The sequence below is a fragment of the Pogonomyrmex barbatus genome, unplaced genomic scaffold, assembly GCF_055798465.1.
Source record: "Pogonomyrmex barbatus isolate J1 unplaced genomic scaffold, ASM5579846v1 scaffold17, whole genome shotgun sequence".
NCBI classification, from domain to species: domain Eukaryota; kingdom Metazoa; phylum Arthropoda; class Insecta; order Hymenoptera; family Formicidae; genus Pogonomyrmex; species Pogonomyrmex barbatus.
The window spans coordinates 2,403,621-2,421,515 of NW_028297113.1; the positions used below are offsets into that span (position 1 = coordinate 2,403,621).

The 17,895-nt window shown below is 40.8% G+C and overlaps 1 protein-coding gene across 1 annotated transcript in view; it reads right to left on the reverse strand.

The window, feature by feature from the left end:
• LOC105429350 (uncharacterized) overlaps nucleotides 1-17,895 on the reverse strand; it is a 225,331-nt gene that overhangs the window by 6,078 nt on the left and 201,358 nt on the right. The window contains exons 9-10 of the mRNA XM_089074417.1: nucleotides 6,465-6,610; nucleotides 2,834-3,106 (exon numbers count right to left, since the gene is read on the reverse strand). Coding sequence (XP_088930543.1) covers nucleotides 2,834-3,106; nucleotides 6,465-6,610 — 419 coding nt within the window. The remainder of the gene's footprint in view (nucleotides 1-2,833; nucleotides 3,107-6,464; nucleotides 6,611-17,895) is intronic.

A 17,895-nucleotide genomic window follows, 5' to 3' on the forward strand; every position in this document is an offset into this window, starting at 1 on the left:
TTAGCTATGTTATGAAAACTTTTAATACAGAGTTTTATTAAAATAGCAAAAGTGTGTACTATTTTAGCAAAATCTTATAATAAAAGTCTTCATAACATTACTAAAAAATAAGAAAAATAAGAAAAATATCAAATTTAAAAAAATATATTTTATAGAAGATAAACAATACATTCGTGACTTCTGATCAGAATTTCAAGATATCGTTAACTTTTTATAAAAAAAATCTTCAAATATCGTAAAAAAAAACATTTTTGCATATTAAATCTCAATTATTCTGGAAATCTGAAAAAATAATAGTGCTGGAAAAATTTGGCTTGCGGCATCGCAAACTTTTCAGCATTCAAAAATCTATAAAAAACACCTTATCAAAATAATTAAAAAAATACTTTTTGTATAATCAATCATTATACGCCTAATAAATACGCCTATCCATTAGACATTATAGAATTAATGATGGTGATTAATATTATCTCTTGAAATGACGAAATAGTTAATTTTATTTTGTAACATAAATTTCTCGCGATTTAAAAAACATTTACGTGAACGTTAAAAGTGAGTCATCATCATTATCATGACAAGTTTCAAAACGCAATTTTTTAATTTCATCGGGAATTCTGAAATGATATAATAAGTCAAGGAAGTCCATGAAATTAAAACACATGTTCCCGTCATCGTTTTCCTATCTGGAGGAACGATTCTGATTTTGACGAGGACGGATAAGACTCGGTGGTACAACGAGATTAACGATCGTACTCGAGAAGTCGCGATGCCCGATGTCGCTCTAAGCCACGAACCAAGTGCACCAAGCTGTTTATACGAAGTCTTAATGGCCATTCTGCCTTCTCATTGCGTTGTCCTCGTCCTCATCGTCGCTGGTACCTATGTCTCAGAATACAATCCCATGTCGACAGCCGCGAGGCACGGGTCTCGAGTGCCTAAATCCTCGGTTGTGTCAACATGTCCTGGTAACTCGCGCCACTAAAATAATTCCTGGCTACGAAACGCTTTCCTCTCTCCCTCTCTCTCTCTCTCTCTCTCTCTCTCTCTCTCTCTCTCTCACTACTTCTCCATTCCGAGTTCTGTAACGTATCAACGTTCTCGCGGATTACAGAGAGACACCATCGGCTTCGCACGCGCTGCGCATCCGTATCGTTTGTTTCACAAAGGATTTAATCCGCCTTCTATCTTTCCAGAAATCCAGTTAATTTGGAAATCATCCCTAAATTATTTTGGGATCACTTTATTATTATTATTATTATTATTATTATTATTATTACCGTTGTTGTCGAGCTGAATACGCGGCTTACACTGACATTGATATATATAATATACTCTCTTTGTGTGTGTGTGTGTGTGTGTGTGTGTGTGTGTGTGTGTGTGTGTGTGTGTGTGTGTGTGTGTGTGTGTGTGTACATATGTATAAAGAGAGAGATGCTAAAATAGGAGAACCCAATACAATAGATTATTTTGATTGATATATAAATGCGTAAATGGATATATCTCGTCAAAATTAATGGATCTCCGTAATAACAACTGCTTTAAAGCGTGGCTAATTTATTATTTTGTTGAATTTTATAAATATGTATAGCGGAGAACGGAGAAAGTCCCCCGGTCTCGCGCGAAGTTGCAAATCCGAATGACCGAGCGAGTCATACGGCGACAGTTAGCCGACGAAGGGCGAAAGAACAGGGGGCAAGGCGACGTGTCAATTTTTATGTATGGAGTCAAACGAAGTGCACGAAGTTAGCGCAGCCGTAAGCAAGCGCTATATTCCCGGCAACCGTGACGCCCGCTGCCTTTCCGCAAACTAACTATCACCACTTGTGATAACTTTACGCGAACTAGGATGGGACGAGACGAGAAGGAAGTGCGGGTAATCCGATAAGATGTTCCGGGCAGACGTGCTCCAACCCGTGTCGAGTCTTCTCTTTCCCTTCCTCCCCTCTCCCTCTCTCCCTCTCTCCTTCCCTTTCTCTTGAACATCCCGGACGCTGAACATTCTGCTGAACTACCAAGCTTCTCCGAATACTTCGCCGGAGACAACGAACGGCAATGATTATCTCGAGTTTTTCGAACCGTTTACGTTGTCGATGTTCTTCGGAAGGTTTTTTTCTTTTTCTAAATCCGTTATAGTTCATAGAACTGCGGATAAGAGAAGCAAAGAAGATTCAAGAATGACGATAACGACGACGACTTTGTCTGCTATCCATGTCCGACCCACGTCACACGTCGAGAATCCGTCAAAGTTTTGCGAACGCTTTCGAAGCTCGTCGTCTGTCATGAATGAAATCCTTCTTGTCGCTTATCGGACATCTCTTTGGTTAATTTCCTTTAGTTAACTTTCCTCGGTTAAGTGAAAGATTTTCAACAAAAAGAATCTTTATAGCGCATAAATGCTGCCGTACGAAATAAATCGCTGAAAACGCGGCTATACTTCAGTGTCAACTCAATTCACAATTCTAAACAAGGGACTAATTCTAGAACAAGAGATAATATTTTTTACAATTATTTGTCCAAATTGTGAAATTATTATTTCACCATTTTGCGCGATAAAAAGATCCAAGGATTTCATCGAGTAGTTATTTTTGTTGTGCAAAAAACTAATATAAATAAAATTTTATTCTTCATTTTATTGTAACTGCAATTGTAATTTTATTTATTCATTTATTTTATTGTGCTGTACTATAACTTTGTATTATTGTAATTTTATTGGTTTATTTAATTTCGCTATTTTATTGTGCACTATTGTTTCTAAATATCTAGGAAATATTCTACAAAATAAAATAAAGCACATTCGTGAGAAGCAATAACGAGCAAATGGGATAATCCTTACCGGATAACGCCTCGTCGCTGCAAGACGTGGCGAACTCCATACGATCGGGTGTCCTGCAACCGATGTCCAATCTACGTACACTACCGTGGTGGCACTGGCTTGGGAATGCTGTCGAGGGCACTCTCACGTCGTGCACCTCCGCTGCGTTAGCAACGTTCTGCTCGCCATCGACGGTCAATACGTTTTCGACGTTGTCGGCGTTCGGTGGCCGAAACAACGACACAATCTCGTAGCGACCGAGATTGGGACATTGCCTGGTCATCGGGTCGGATGCTGAAAGAGCATAAAAATTATTTATTTCCCTGTGCTATCTTAATTAAATCACGGTCTGCGTTTAACGATTGGCTCGATTTGTTTGCCAATTTTGATATTTTAAAAATTATTTTATTATAAAATATTTTATCTTAATTATATTTCATTTAAAAAGTATATATATATATATATATATATATATATATATGTTTTTTTAAAATACATTTATATTATAGTTTATTATTTTGTTTTAAAAATTTAATGGACTTAATATTTATATTTAAAATTTAATTTAATAATAAGTATTTTTAATTGATCTGAAATAATGCATCGTATTGCATCGGAAAAGGACAGCGAAATATAAATAGATTGTTTGTAAGTTCTCTCACGTGGAAAGTATGGCCATTAACTTTTACGCGATCAAGCAGCAAGGAGGATCGCTGCTTACATTGCCGTGTAACTTTTAGCCGAGCAATTTGATATGCGACCGACACGCAGATCGACGCGTTCCATACGCCAAGGTAAAACGTGTTCCACTTTGTTCTTAGAGGAAATTAGCGCAACACGATCCGCGTCGAAGTGAGACCCGCTGTTCATTGTGCTCAACGTCAGAACAGCGAGTTTCTCGAAGCGATCCATTCAAGAAGTTCGACGCAAGAGTTCTGCTTTTATATTTGTCTCTTCACCGCGGTTTTATATTTGCTACTTCAACCACTAGTTCGGCCCGGAACTAAAAGTCAGGAGGAAACTCCGTGCTTACTTTATACCAGGATTTTCCAACCGGCGACAAGTTTTCCGGTTGAGCAGCGCGATAGCAGGAGATAGGAGCGTAACACGTTTACAAAAGTGTCATTATTAAGTTTGTTTAAGTAATTGAAGTAATTAATACAGCATTAATCGTAGAGGTATTTGAAGGAAAAGTCTACTCGATTTTAATTAAATCTCAAGCTGATCAAAGTGTCCCTCGTTAAAATTAAGAAAACAAGCTCGGAGATTAAATGTGAAATATTTTGTGCAATAAAAGCACCGTACTATTTAATACAAATCTTGAAATTAATGTAGGGGGAGGGGAGAAAGGTGGGTATATATATATATATATATATATATATATATATATATAGAAATTAATATTCTTAAAGCTGCGAAAGAGGATGACGTTAATATCGCGGTCTTGTTATATCCTGAAAAAGCTTAGGAGAGACGTTTTCACACGGTACAATTCTCAGATTCTCGGTGGTAACACACACATGTATCTACACCGAGAGCGTGCTGCGACACACAAAAGAGAAGACGAGTGCGAATGTCGGCACGATAAATTCCGCACCGGCGGTGCCGCGGCGGAACGGTCCCCGCCTCACTCTCTCTCTCTCTCTTTCTCTCCCCCCCCCCTCTCCCTCTCTCTCCTCGTCAACGTTGCTGGAATCGGCTAAGGAGAAACTGAAAGGCGAGTCTACGAGTCTACGAGAGAGACTTTACGACAGATCCGGCATATGATCCTTTATGCGCTCATAAACCCACGCTTCGCGAATTGATTGTTAAACTCCGCCATTTTGCGAACTTCTCGCCCGCGTTCGGCGGCGCTTCTCCCGCCGGCATATAGGTACTTCCATCACGGGGTACATAGTACAAGCCCTCCGAAGTACCTTTCACGTACAGATTCTTGGACAGATTTCGAGTAGATTTATCCTTCGCAATAATGTCGAGGCATCAATCATTCTTGCTGCAGCAGTGAACCTGGGAAATTTCACGAAACAGCCTTTGAGGCAAAAACAGATAACGAAACTTTATTTCTCGTTTAATTTTAAGTAGACTTTTCACTTTAAAAGACTTTTTAAGTTGCGGATTTAGTTACAAAAGTGTTTAAAGTCGAACGTTGGAAGGTTACTTTCGTCGAGGCTTCGCGGGAGAAAAATCGACTTCGCGGAATTGATCGCGGGACCTCGCGCGGATGAAGCGAAATGCGCGGTATTCGGGACACACCGTCCGTTTATTTATTTGTCTATTTATTTCTATATCTGGACGGTATACTCCGTACGTCGAATCCGTATATCAGGACCAGAGAAGGCACCGTAACGTCGAGACAAATCACGAGCCCGAGTGTGTGCATCTGAGTGAATTGTCCGTGAGACCGCAGTACATCCCGACGTCGTCGGGCTCACGGATCGATGTCTAAAATTGAGTTTAGAAGCTAAACAGGGCGCTCATTCGTTAGACCGCGAATCACGTTTTATTCCAAATTCTCCGTGTGAAGCGTCGGACGTCTGGCTAGTCAGCAGAGAGTTCGCAGGAGTTTGCAAACAGCGCGACATCGCACGTGGCGTGATATACTTTCATCGATAATACGAATTCCCGGGTGAGAAATCCGGCGCGAATAAATACCTAAATAAATATGCAAAACTGACTATTTCATACGCGTTGAATTTAAAAACAATGGCAGGACGTTCGTAAACACATTTCGCCGAACGAAATGTAGTATCGTGAGTTCTCGTTTTGTGTTTTGACGCACAGATCTCTCTCGACTCGCTTATCTCCTGTCAGTAACTCTAGATAAGATCGAGACGAACCAGGGAACGCGGTCAATGAATCGGAAGAAAAACGGAGGGGTCGAATTGAACACCAAAGCGCCGGCGCGCGGCGGACGACGCGAGGCCCGAAATCACCTTCGAGCGAACGCTTCTGATACCGATTTCCGGCGGCCGCAACGGGCGCGGCCGAATTTCCAATCTACTTAATCTTGGCTTACGGCGAAAAAGAAATGGGCATACTATTTCACGATCCCGTTACATCGTCGGCAATGGATCTTCCGCGAATCGTAAAGAAATTTCACGCTCTCGCGGAAAGTTCGAATACGGTATTACTTCGCGCGCTTTATCGCATTTTCCGTTTGCGTCGAGAGACGAGTGGAAAATTAAGAAAACCGCAAATATGAATCGAACGACAAGGCACGACTCGCTTTGAAGGGAGGTAGAGAGAGTGCGAGGAAGAGATAGAGAGGAAAAGCGGGAGGGAAAGGGAGTTTACAACTCCTTTGACAACTCCTAAAAGAAATCGCAAGTTAATTTGCGAGCCGCCTCATATCGGGATATCGGCAAATTAATTTGCCCGATTAATTACGGTTGTAATACCGACAAAGCAAAAATGCCGGGGATGTATTAACGGGGACGGGATCGAGGTCGCGTTTAACTGCGTTAATTGAAACTGCAGTAACAAACATATAACACGATCCGTCAACTGAGCACTGTTAAACATAATCAAATTTGCGTATATTACATTCGCTCGGGGAAAGTTGACACCCCGCATTAAAGCCCAATTAGTTACTTTACTGCCGCGACGTGATATTGCAATGCGTAATTCGATTAGGGGATCAGAATTTACTTACTGATGAACGTCGTGTACGGCATCGTGTGCGAGTTGAACGTGCTCGAGTTGCATATGTCGTCGGGCTGCTGGCCCCATTCCGACAGTTGCATCTCTATTACGTGCTCGTCCCTCTTGTGGAACATGACGCATACGTATCCGTTCTTGCTGAAAAGGAAAAAACGTACAGAAGTGTGTTAGAATCATCGGAAGAATTAAAAGAGGACGACGAGTAGGAGTTGAACTTTACTTTAAAAGTGGACAGAGTTGTTTAAACTTAAATCTACCGTGACGAAGTCAAATTTCACAATGCCGAGACTATCTGACTTGCTATGGTCGTTGGGATTATAAAAGGAAGATAATTTAGCAGGAGGAACGAAGGGAAGGGGAAATATCTCATTGTGAACAACGCCGTTTAGTTCCCCCACTCCCCCCCCTCCTCCGCCTCTTAGGCTGTAAAAATAAGAATCTTCCACGAACAAATAAAAATTTGGATCTGAAAGGATTAGGCGCACGAAGATACGCTTAATAGTCGGTCCAGTGAACCGTTAAGGCTGATCTCGAGAAAATGGGAGTACGACATGCCCTTTCTGTCCAGAATGGCGGCGGCGGCTAGGGCGGAAAAGGGGAAAAGGAACCTAAATCTCCCCCATGGATGGCACGGGATTAAGATTTTATTTTATCAAGACATTTCTTAACGGCCGCACGTTAAGTTTAACGCAATTCTTTTACGACGGCCGCCTGCCTTTACGGCGGAATCTGGAAACTCAACTGCTCCACGCGCGCCTACATATATATATATATATATATATATATATATATATATATATATATATATACACACACAATATGTACATATACATATATATGTGTGTACATATACACGCGTATAGACACGCCGCGTATAAGTTCATATCTGTATACATCCTGGCGATATATGTTTACATTGTAACCCCGTAGAGCACCGTCGCGTCGTAAGCCGTTGCGCGAACCGGAAACGACGATCTCGACATATATTTGTCTTACGAGTTCCCTGCCCGTGAAGAGGGATATAAAGTTTATATTACTTCTCGATAGCTCGTCTCTCGCGAAACTAGTTTCCGCGATCGCGTCCGGGGATTTCGCGGATGGCATTACGGATGAATTTTTTTGCCGGATTCAATTTAATTGCGCTTGTCCTGACGTTCGCCGAGCGGCCGGCGGAAGAAAGAACGACGTGTCTCCGTTTACGGCAGAACGCATAAGTTTGCGCGAAGGGAAATTATCATTTAATCGTATTAAAGAGATACGATAATTCTCAGTTATTTCATGAACATCCGTTTATTTCTGTCAAACAAGTCTGAGAACTCGAATAAATTTGTAATCCGTTAAATTACGAAGGCTCTTGATGGTCGAGCTCGAAATGCAACTACGGCTTTTATGAATCGTATTTCTCGGCTAATGTGTCATAAATATCGAATATACTATCATAAAATTTAAATCGTGAGATTTTATTTTCGATACTTTTACCATCATGTTGATAATTTTTATGCTCATTGAAATTACGTAAATGCAGTTATGCGAATATATGCGAATATGTAGAACATGTAAAACTGTTCTTGCTGATCATCGAAATAAGAAAGCACATTTTCTAGAGTAGAGTTACATCAATTTACAAAGAGACCATTGTAAGAAGCAGGTCAAAGTGTTAAAAGTTTCAAGTCGCTATTTCAGAACGGATGTGGAAAAATAGGCAAATTGTAGCAAGACTCGGTACAAGAAAATTACGATTCCTTAAATATTCAGGCATGCTTTTAGACCGTCGAGAATTATTTTCCCCGGCGAAATACACGTCTTCGCGACGCCCAAATTTCATTACTCACCGTGGACCATGATTTGTCGGTGCGGGATGCCGGAGTGATCTTTTTACGAAAAATTTCCCGTAACTGAGCCGCATGCACATTCGAGCGTATAAAAGTATTGTAATAAAACGTGACGAACGTCAGGGGCGGCTTCGTGGAAACCGACACTCGTCTGCGATATGATTGATCGATGTCAGTTTTCCAGGCGAATCACGATACGATACGATCCGCCAACCGCCGACGACTACCCTCGCTGATATCCGTATCGAGTATATATAAAAACACACACACACACACACACACACACACACACACACACATATATATATCGGAAGATGGGGCGCTAAATAGCCCATGCGTGGCATGCCTCTGGAGCGCGAAACTGAAAGGTATCGCGAGCGTAGGAAATCGACGATAGAGCGATTAAAAAAAGAGGATTAAAAAAAAGAGCGACGAGAAAGAAGAGAAACATAAAAAAAAAAGTAGTAAAAAATTATGATTTAAGAAATTTTAATAAAGATAAACGTAATTTCCCGAACGTGTTTGTCTCATAAAAGAGCTAAAGCGCTGTAAAATTGTTGCGGTAAAAGATAAAGCGATACACATGTATCACGCAAAACATGATAGGCGAAAATACTACAATATCTTGACCAAATATTGACAGTTAACGATACTCAATCACTATGCAATATCGAGTAAGTAAAAAATCGTTTTCAACGTGACTGGCGGTGATCGTATGTCAATGTATTCGAGATGCGTCGAATGTCACCGAATGTTGGAAAATATTTACCGAAGGATATATATATAGACACAGCGTTAAAAACGCAGCACAGATCTGTCGTTGGTTCTGTTATCCTCGAATTAAAACAAAATGTGAGATACCGAGTGACCAATTGCAATCTCCCAATTACTCGAGAAAGATTAAACCGTCGCCGTGATAAATATCGCTTTCGAAGAGCGATGAGGTAATTCGAGAACGTCGCGCCGATTATGAATAAAAAAAAAAAAAAAAAAACACATAATAGCGAAAGTTTCGAAATTGTCCGTCGCATCTTCGAGGATTTTCCCTTAGAAAGCGCCCGTGCATACAATACAGCACATAATGCAATATGCATCGTGGCATTGTCCTTTGCCGTGGTTTGAAAACCTGGCAGTAATCAAAAGATCTGCATTATTGCGCCGCTTTTTAAGGAAAAAAAAAAAAAAAAAAAAAAAAAAAACGTAAAGTAATTCCATTTCCGCGAGCTGTAGCAAAACTTTTTTATCCCTTCGAAACACAATCGGAACACTTTTTCTCATTGCCATTTATTTTCCACTAATTATAAAATTGTCACGATGTCGTTATACCGGAATATACGTTATATACGCAGCACCGGTAATCTTCCATAATCTTTCCGTTCTTCGACAAGTTTGGCGATCCCTCAGGTTCTCTTTAACGGAGAATTTTCTCTTTTAGATCACGCGTAGTTTCGTAAGATGTTTTTCGAAAATTCTCGACGGGGAAAGCGAGTACGCAAGCTCGATGCGATAATGTATCGACGGCGGCGCGATAACGTAAAGAGCGGCAACTTAATTAATTAACTTGTGCAGCGCGCAGCCGTTTACATTCGGTTTCTGGCGTGCATCCCAGGAACGCCCGACCGCCGTTATCGTTCCCCAGCGTGCAGTAGCGTCTTCTTACGAGATCGTGTGCATCTTCCGTTTCTCTTTCACCTACAACCGGCACCGAGCTCCGGCACTTTCCTTTCCTCCGCCTCCTCTCTGCGGCGCGCAACGACCGAATTCCCTGTTTTCCTTCTCGAAAGTTTTCTTTCGCACTTCATCGCCGATCGCCATAACGTTACGGTACCTTAATTAAAATTTTCCTTAATTTAGCGATACCCTCGTAATATCCGAGGATATTAATATCGCGGTAATGGCACAGTAATAACGAAATATATACATATTTAATATTGTAAGAATCGTCATTATTATTACTATTGTATTATTAATTATGTAATTATGTACAATGCATGGTCCCGTCGATCGCCCGTAATATAATCACCATTCCGCGCATATAATTACATGTCGCACGGTGTCTTTTATAAATACGTCGCCGACGTTGCGATGTTTATCTGCAACAAAATATTCCTTTGACATATGACCTACTGCAGGCATCGACGGTGATATATGACGCCCGGATGACGTTGATTTAAAACTTTTCCGTGCTCGACGTGTCAATGGCCCCGCATGGCCATTACCACCATCACCGCTTATTACAGTGTCCCAAATCGAAGGGGACATTTTTCACAGTCGACTTTTCAATCTAATTTATATTTGCTCGTCCAGATCATTCACTCGCGCTCATCCGAACAATTTCACGCTTGCCCTTTCCCGGCGGGAAAGAAAACGCCCCATCGCCATCTCCGTCGTCGTCGTCGTCGTAGTCGCCTGAAACGATTCCGCGGATCTGGGACGCTCTCGTCGGCGGCATTTTAAAAATCGAGCATCTCGAAGAGGCGAGAGATATCCAGGGTCGATCCCGCGGGTGGAGGTATACCTTTGACCACCGCAGGGACCATCTATGAACAGCGAGGAGAATGTACCGTTACGCTCCCTCTCGTCTCTCTTCCTCCTTTCTCTTCTTTCCTCTTTTCGCGTCCCTTCGCTTTTTCCTCCTCCGCTTCTTCTTCGATTCATTCCGTCCGCTGAGTACCGTCATGATGAAAGCGCATCAGCGTCGCGGCGCTCTCTCTCGAGCGTGCGGGAAGCGATCTATCGCGTGTATCTGCCCGTAGAAACCCGCAATACCGCGGTGTCGAAAATTCAAGGAAATACAGCTATTCCGCCCGTAGAATGTGCGATGTTATTCTTTTACGAAGCTAATCATGTCTCCGTTGAGGAGACGGAGAGTTAAAGGGGGAAATCTTGGGTTTGTGGAAATTAAGCTTGGTAGTAAAAACACATTTCCCGCCTCGCGTTTCCCCTTTTCGATTTTTAACCAGCAGTAAAAAAACATTTCCGTCCCCGCCCTCCTTTCTCGAAACCAATTTACATATTATCGTATCTCGAAACAAATTTATAAATAGTTCACTTAAACAAAAATTACAACGTCGGCCGAGTGCGAAAATAAGGAAACCGTTTCCAACGATTTCAACAGACGGTATAGCGTTGTTGTTTCAACAAACGGCCACTTGAATAATACAGTTTCACCGTGTCAAGAACAGTAAAATGCAAGTGGGATATCGCGGCATACTGTATTCCGACGAAGGAGTATCTTGATGTCGTTTTCAGATGAAAATGTTGCGTGTACACGTAACGCGAGTATTGACAAAGCTTCACCCGTGACAGAACAGTCACGTATCTATTTATTGGAAAATGCATGAACTGTATGTATGCATGAAATGTATCTACCTATAGAGAATATTTTGGAATTCCTACGATTTTTAACTTAATGTGTAGTAACATATTTGTACGCATACATGCGCGCGCGCGCGCGCACACACACACACGCACACATATTTCTATATCTCTGTTAAATGTGAAGTATCTCCGCATATTAATTAAATGAAAAATAAATGCGATTCAACAAAAATTCTTTTCATCATTTCGATTCAACCATTTATTTGTACGTTTCAAGAGTGGTACGCTTCAAATTATTCTATATATTCGCGAAAATGGACGAGCTTCAGAGCTATTTTGCAATCATGCAGGCCATATATTCTATGACAGGATATTGCGGATTTATACGCCGCAGGTGTTTGCAATAGACAATCTGTTTAGTTGTAAATTAAGATTGGCGTTTGCGCCGGATTCGGCTATTTGCAGATAGACGTGACCTACTTCGTCGACCAAAGCCAGACGAAAACTAATTTTAACCGCCACGCGAAAATAATTTCTGATTTGACAATATATTTCGGGGATATTCGGGGATGTAGAGAGCGAGATACCGCGCGATTTCGCGGCGAATTCGCGGAAATTATTTTGTTCACGCGCTCTTATTATACTGTTTAACGTTTCACCTAATCTTCGGCGACGTAACACTCGCCGATTTTCAACAGAGTAATTTCCGCGGATGGTGGGATGTTACCGGTCCCGTGTATGTTTCCCCGGGCTTGTTTGCGGCCGCTATTCCTCCGAATGTCCTCGTTTGCTTTCCCACCCATTCCTCCCACACCCGACGGAGATTTATTTTACTACTTACAATTAGTTTCAGCCGCCACTTCGTATACTCAGAGATCGCAGTGCGACGTGTGCGCGGGTCAGCGCGAAGAATACCGCGCAGTTTACCGTGATTTAACAACTCGACCGTATTTCAGACTCTCCACGCTGGGAAAACTGTCTTAAAAACGCGCACCTGCATATTAGCCGGGCCAAACGTTCATTCAGTTTTGCACGTCCAGTATTTTGTATTCAAAAATAACCGTGAGTAAACGTTTGAAAGGCGCGAAATATTTTCATCGCATTGAGAGAAATACGAAATAGCTTTGGCAACTATATTTATGACAAATACGAAATTTAAGTAGTCATTTTTCACAGTAATAAGTGCAAAAGTAGTGTAGCAGTTAAATACAATAGAAATATAGTCACGGTCATATCATATCATAGTCATATAAAATAACAATATATATGTGAATTGTTAATTGATAGTGAAATAGCGACTTAACTACAATTACATAGTTATATAAATTTCATACAAATAGAATATAACATTTTTCCAGTTTAAATAAATACTTTTGTAAAGTAAGCATAATGCCACAATATCATTGAGATAAGTTTAAAAAATACATATTGATAATGTACAATAAGATTAGATTTATCTGGCGATTTACTACAAATGATGATTAATATTACTATATTTTTTTGGTTCATATAATTGATTGCTTTCATATAGTTGATTGTTCTTATTATAACTTTATTATTGTACATAGTTAAAGCGTCATTTGTATACAAATTTCTAATTGCTGATATAACTTTTTTCTCTGAGTGCAGTTAATATTAATGTTTTAATTTTTAAATATTTTTCAGATTCATTTTCACACATTTTATGTTTTAAAATGTGATCTCTCTCTCTCTCTCTCTCTCTCTCTCTCTCTCTTTCTCTCTCTGCATAAAACGGAATTAAAATTTTCCAAAAAAATAAAAAAAAATGTATAATCATTTACATATGTATGTGAGAGCAAGGCATTTAAGAACTATCAAACTTTTTCTCGACCGCAAATACTAGAACGCACGTGAAGAAAAATAACGCTTTTAAAGTTCAGAGAGGTCGATAGTTTTTGAATTACAGCCGATTGAAAATTAGAGGCGAAGTGAACTTCGAAAGTGTAAATAGGGAATAAAACCTAGTTCTCAGCGAATTTCAAGGGAACTTTATTTTAACGGCAGTTGAATCTGAAGCTTGATTACTGAAATTTACGAGATTTCCGAAACTATTTCGACACGGTCCGGCTGCAGGACTGCTTCTTTAATTAAGTAAGAGTTGATATATTCTGCATAAATATAATCGAAAAATATAATCGGAAAAATATAAATAACTAAAAAGAGATTTGAATGAATTAATCTTTTGAACAGCGAATAAAATTTTGAAAGAATATTATTTATAAAAATAGATTAAATATTTTTAAGTTAACGCTAAAAATGACTTAATATTCTCATAATCTCGTACCTTTATTTATTTATAAAAAAACAATCCATCCAATTTATTCCATCCATTTATTTGTAGAAAAACAAAATCCATTAAAATGTATTGTTTTTCTATCACTTTTGTTCTTTTTAATATTATAAATGTTATAAACGATTAAATTGAAATCGCTTTCAGGAGAGCGGGCGAATGAATTCGTAGTTAGGTATGTCTTTCAGCTTAGCGGAATGCTATCGACTACGGTTCGATCGTCGATTTGGCGGCGCATATACACGATAATTTTCCACCGTCTCGTGCGCCGATTCGAGCGCGAAGGTTCTGCGCTTCCGGTTGGTAGGACCCCGGTCAACGAGCAATTTTCCGGCCGATTGGTCGGCGAAACGTCGAACTTGCTCCAAGTTGATCTCCACCAATAGCAAGAGACACTCTTGTTTACTTCACGTCGGCAGTGAAGATCCTCCGCATACACATCTTCTTCCCCTTAATTTCGTATCGAGGAGAAGATTCCACTACTCAAATATTATCAATTAACATAAGTGGCACCAGAGAATTCTCGTACCCATCCGTACAAAAAGTAATATCTCAAAACTTTTTATTCTATTCATGTTTTACCTATATCCATATATTTTTTGAATATATACGTATATATTTCTTATATCTGAAGGATACTGTAAGTTTAAATAACTTCTGTAAAGTAGGTTCGATTTAAGTCAAATTCAAATAATTTTTTTAAATTATACGTGCAAATATTAACAGAAATAAATATAACGAAGGAATCCGATACTTTGTGGCAATCGATCTTGTTTACTTCGGGTCAAAGGTAGTCTGAACTCTTGTGTGTATGTTGCGCAGTTGTCTCTCCTCTACCGTCGTAGGATAGACACCAATTAGTACGTCTGATAAATTTTCGACTTGATCGCGGCATCGAGGGGGAGGGGACGTCCGTTACATCCATTTAATTAGAAACAAAATTATAAACGTACGATACTAAACAAATGTCCGCGCGAGCACGTGCTGGGAATATGAGCATGATGAAGTTTGATTATTATTTGTCCGGGCGCGTATAAATTCTAATCAACGTATATCATAGTTATATCAGCGAGAATGTCGAGTAAATTACGGCGGCCACATCGCATAACTCGAAGTTCGCATACGGAAGTTAAAACCGCATTCGACCGTGCGCAGTATTCTAATAAATACAGCATGCCCTCGCCTTTTCCTCTGGAAATGATCGGAATGATTTTATGCGGTTTGCTGAAACATTCGAAACACGCGTGTGCGTATACGTTGAATGGTAACTGAAATATTCTAATGGAGAGGAGGAGAAAGGGAGAGAGAGAGAGAGAGAGAGAGAAAGGGAAAAAGGTATTCATAAATAACCAAGTATTTCAATTATACAAATTGTAATTTCTGAAAATGTCGAAAATTATAGGCGCAACCAGGCGCAAACAGGCGCAAATTATTAACGTCCAAAATTGCTTTCGTAATATATAACTATCGTATAATATATAATTAACATTAGATATATAAGTGATGCGAACTAAATGGAGATATTAAGAATGGAATTAAAAATCGTCGCTGAGGAAATATCGATTATGAAGTGTCAAGGGAGAATCCGCCGTGGTTCGATAGGAATAAGATAATTCTGAAATGCCATGATGTATATAATGTGTGTGTGTGTGTGTGTGTGTGTGTGTGTGTGTGTGTATGTGTGTGATATGGGCGCCACCAAACACGCGGCTTGATCAATGGAGCGCTCGCTGGAAATGAACAAGGCGGCGGCCGCGCCGCTGTATCGGACACGTACGAACAAAAAATAAAATGACACGGAGAAAGGAGGAAAGGGGAGAAAAAAAGAAAGGAAAGAGGTGAAAAAAAAAGGCAGAGCGAAACTGAGACCGCGGCCGGAGTTGTATGCGCCGCCCGTTTATGTGGGCGCGAGGATCGTGTTTACCCGGGTTTCGTATGCACTTGCATAAGCGCCGGGTATATCCGGTAGGGCGTGTACTCCCTACAATCTCTCTCTCCCCCCTCCCCCTGCAACTCCATCCGCTATTTACGGACGCGAGTAATTCATAACTCGTTTTTTCGTTAAGCCTGTCTTGCCCGGCTTATCCCGGCTCCGTCCTCTCTCTCCCGCCGCTTTGCCTTCCTTTCGGCCTCCCCCTCCCCCTCTCTTTTCCATTCATCTCTCTTTTTTCCAATCGAGGACGGTTTGCGTGGTCCTCATAAAAACGAGCTTTGATCGGGTGCACCGAACTGGACTGATCGTCAACCAGCGCAGCGGCGAAGTGTCGAACCGAACCGCAACAGCAACACCGCGCCGGATACATATAACATTGTATATCCGTGTGTATCTCTTTGTCTGTATATATATATATATATATATGTGTGTGTGTGTGTGTGTGTGTGTGTGTGTGTGTGTGTGTGTAAAAAGCTCTAAAAGCTCGTTATTAGATCGCGCGCACGTGATCTTTTCTTTTCTCGCGGAATGTTCGCTTGATAAGCGAAGAGCCCTTAACGGCTCCCCCTTAGCGGCGAAAAAGAGAAAGGCTTTTAGCTCGGACCACAATGGCACCGGTCGTGCCGCGAAAATCGCGAGATTGCGAGACGAAAAACTTTTTTTTTTTCTTCTGCTGTACTGTAAGGCGCAACGATGTGCTTAGAGTGGGTTTTGTACAAATGTTAACACATTGGCGATGAGTTAATGAACAACGAGATAATGCGGTAACATTTATCAACGTTAATTCCTAAACAAAGTATGATTTGTTAAACATATATAACTAAGGACTATCGTTCTGATAAGGATCATAATTGCAGGCATATTATGAAGATGAGAACGCTATTAACGAAACATTAATTAAAAGATTTTGATTTACAAAGTCTTCGATTTTTTTCCTAAAGGAAAAGTAGATTTCGATGTTATTAAAGGATACTCCCCTCTGAGTTACTGACACCTATATTTTCTCAGATATCAACGTACTTCGTAAAGTTCAATATTATATGGTTTGCGCGGCAGAATTTTTCCCAATGCTTTCGACGTCTAATCGACCTCGCACCTTTCCGCAAGATACTTCCTGCCGGAACGACCGCTTCCGCGCAAATATTTCCACGGACCGGCTGTTTGAGCGAAGATCAAACACCAATAGCGTACCGGGGGTTCCGGTTATTAAATCGAGACGATCCCCCGGCGTAATGCGTAAGATCTCGCTGAAATAAAACGAACGAGCGTGACGTAAAAACCGTACGTACGGGGGTAAAAAAAAGATGACCATCCCCCTCCGGTTTGGATATCCTTTCGCGCGTTTCGGAGCGCGCGCTCGGATTCCCGGTTCGTCTGAAATATTTTACAGCGCGGTCGTCTGATTACGAGCTGTAAATTCACGAACGATTCGTCGTCCGTCGGTCAATGCTCGAGTCCGCGTATGACGGATCGTCCGATATATATATATATATATATATATATATATATATATACGATCGTCGACGAAATGACGGAAAACCGTCGGCTACATCGTGAGAATAAAGATCGAAGAGGCACGGCTCTCGTTTCAAAGAACCAATTCGAAAGAAGCTGTGTAAACGTAAAAGCGGACGGGAACGCGTCCTGCAACGGCAGTCGGTAGTAGAAAAAGAATGGGATGGAAAAAGAGCGGATTCGGAACGTAAAACGTGTCGTTTACGTGCTAAAATGTCGACGAACGGTGTCCGCATTGGATTGCAGAAGATCCACAGTGGATTGCGCGTCTACGACGCGCGCGTGTGTACCCGTCACGTTTATCGAAGTCATTAATTTGAGTGTCGTCAACACCAGGATGTAACACTCGTTCGACCAAAATTTGGTTTATTCATCATGTCGGAATAATCGATCGAAGGTCGAAGTCGCGCATGTTCCGACAGTGACAAATGATTAATAGGCCGAAGGGTATTTTACTCTTCGGTCTGCAAGTGAGTTGAAACGCTGGTGACCACTTTCGAGCGATGTGAAT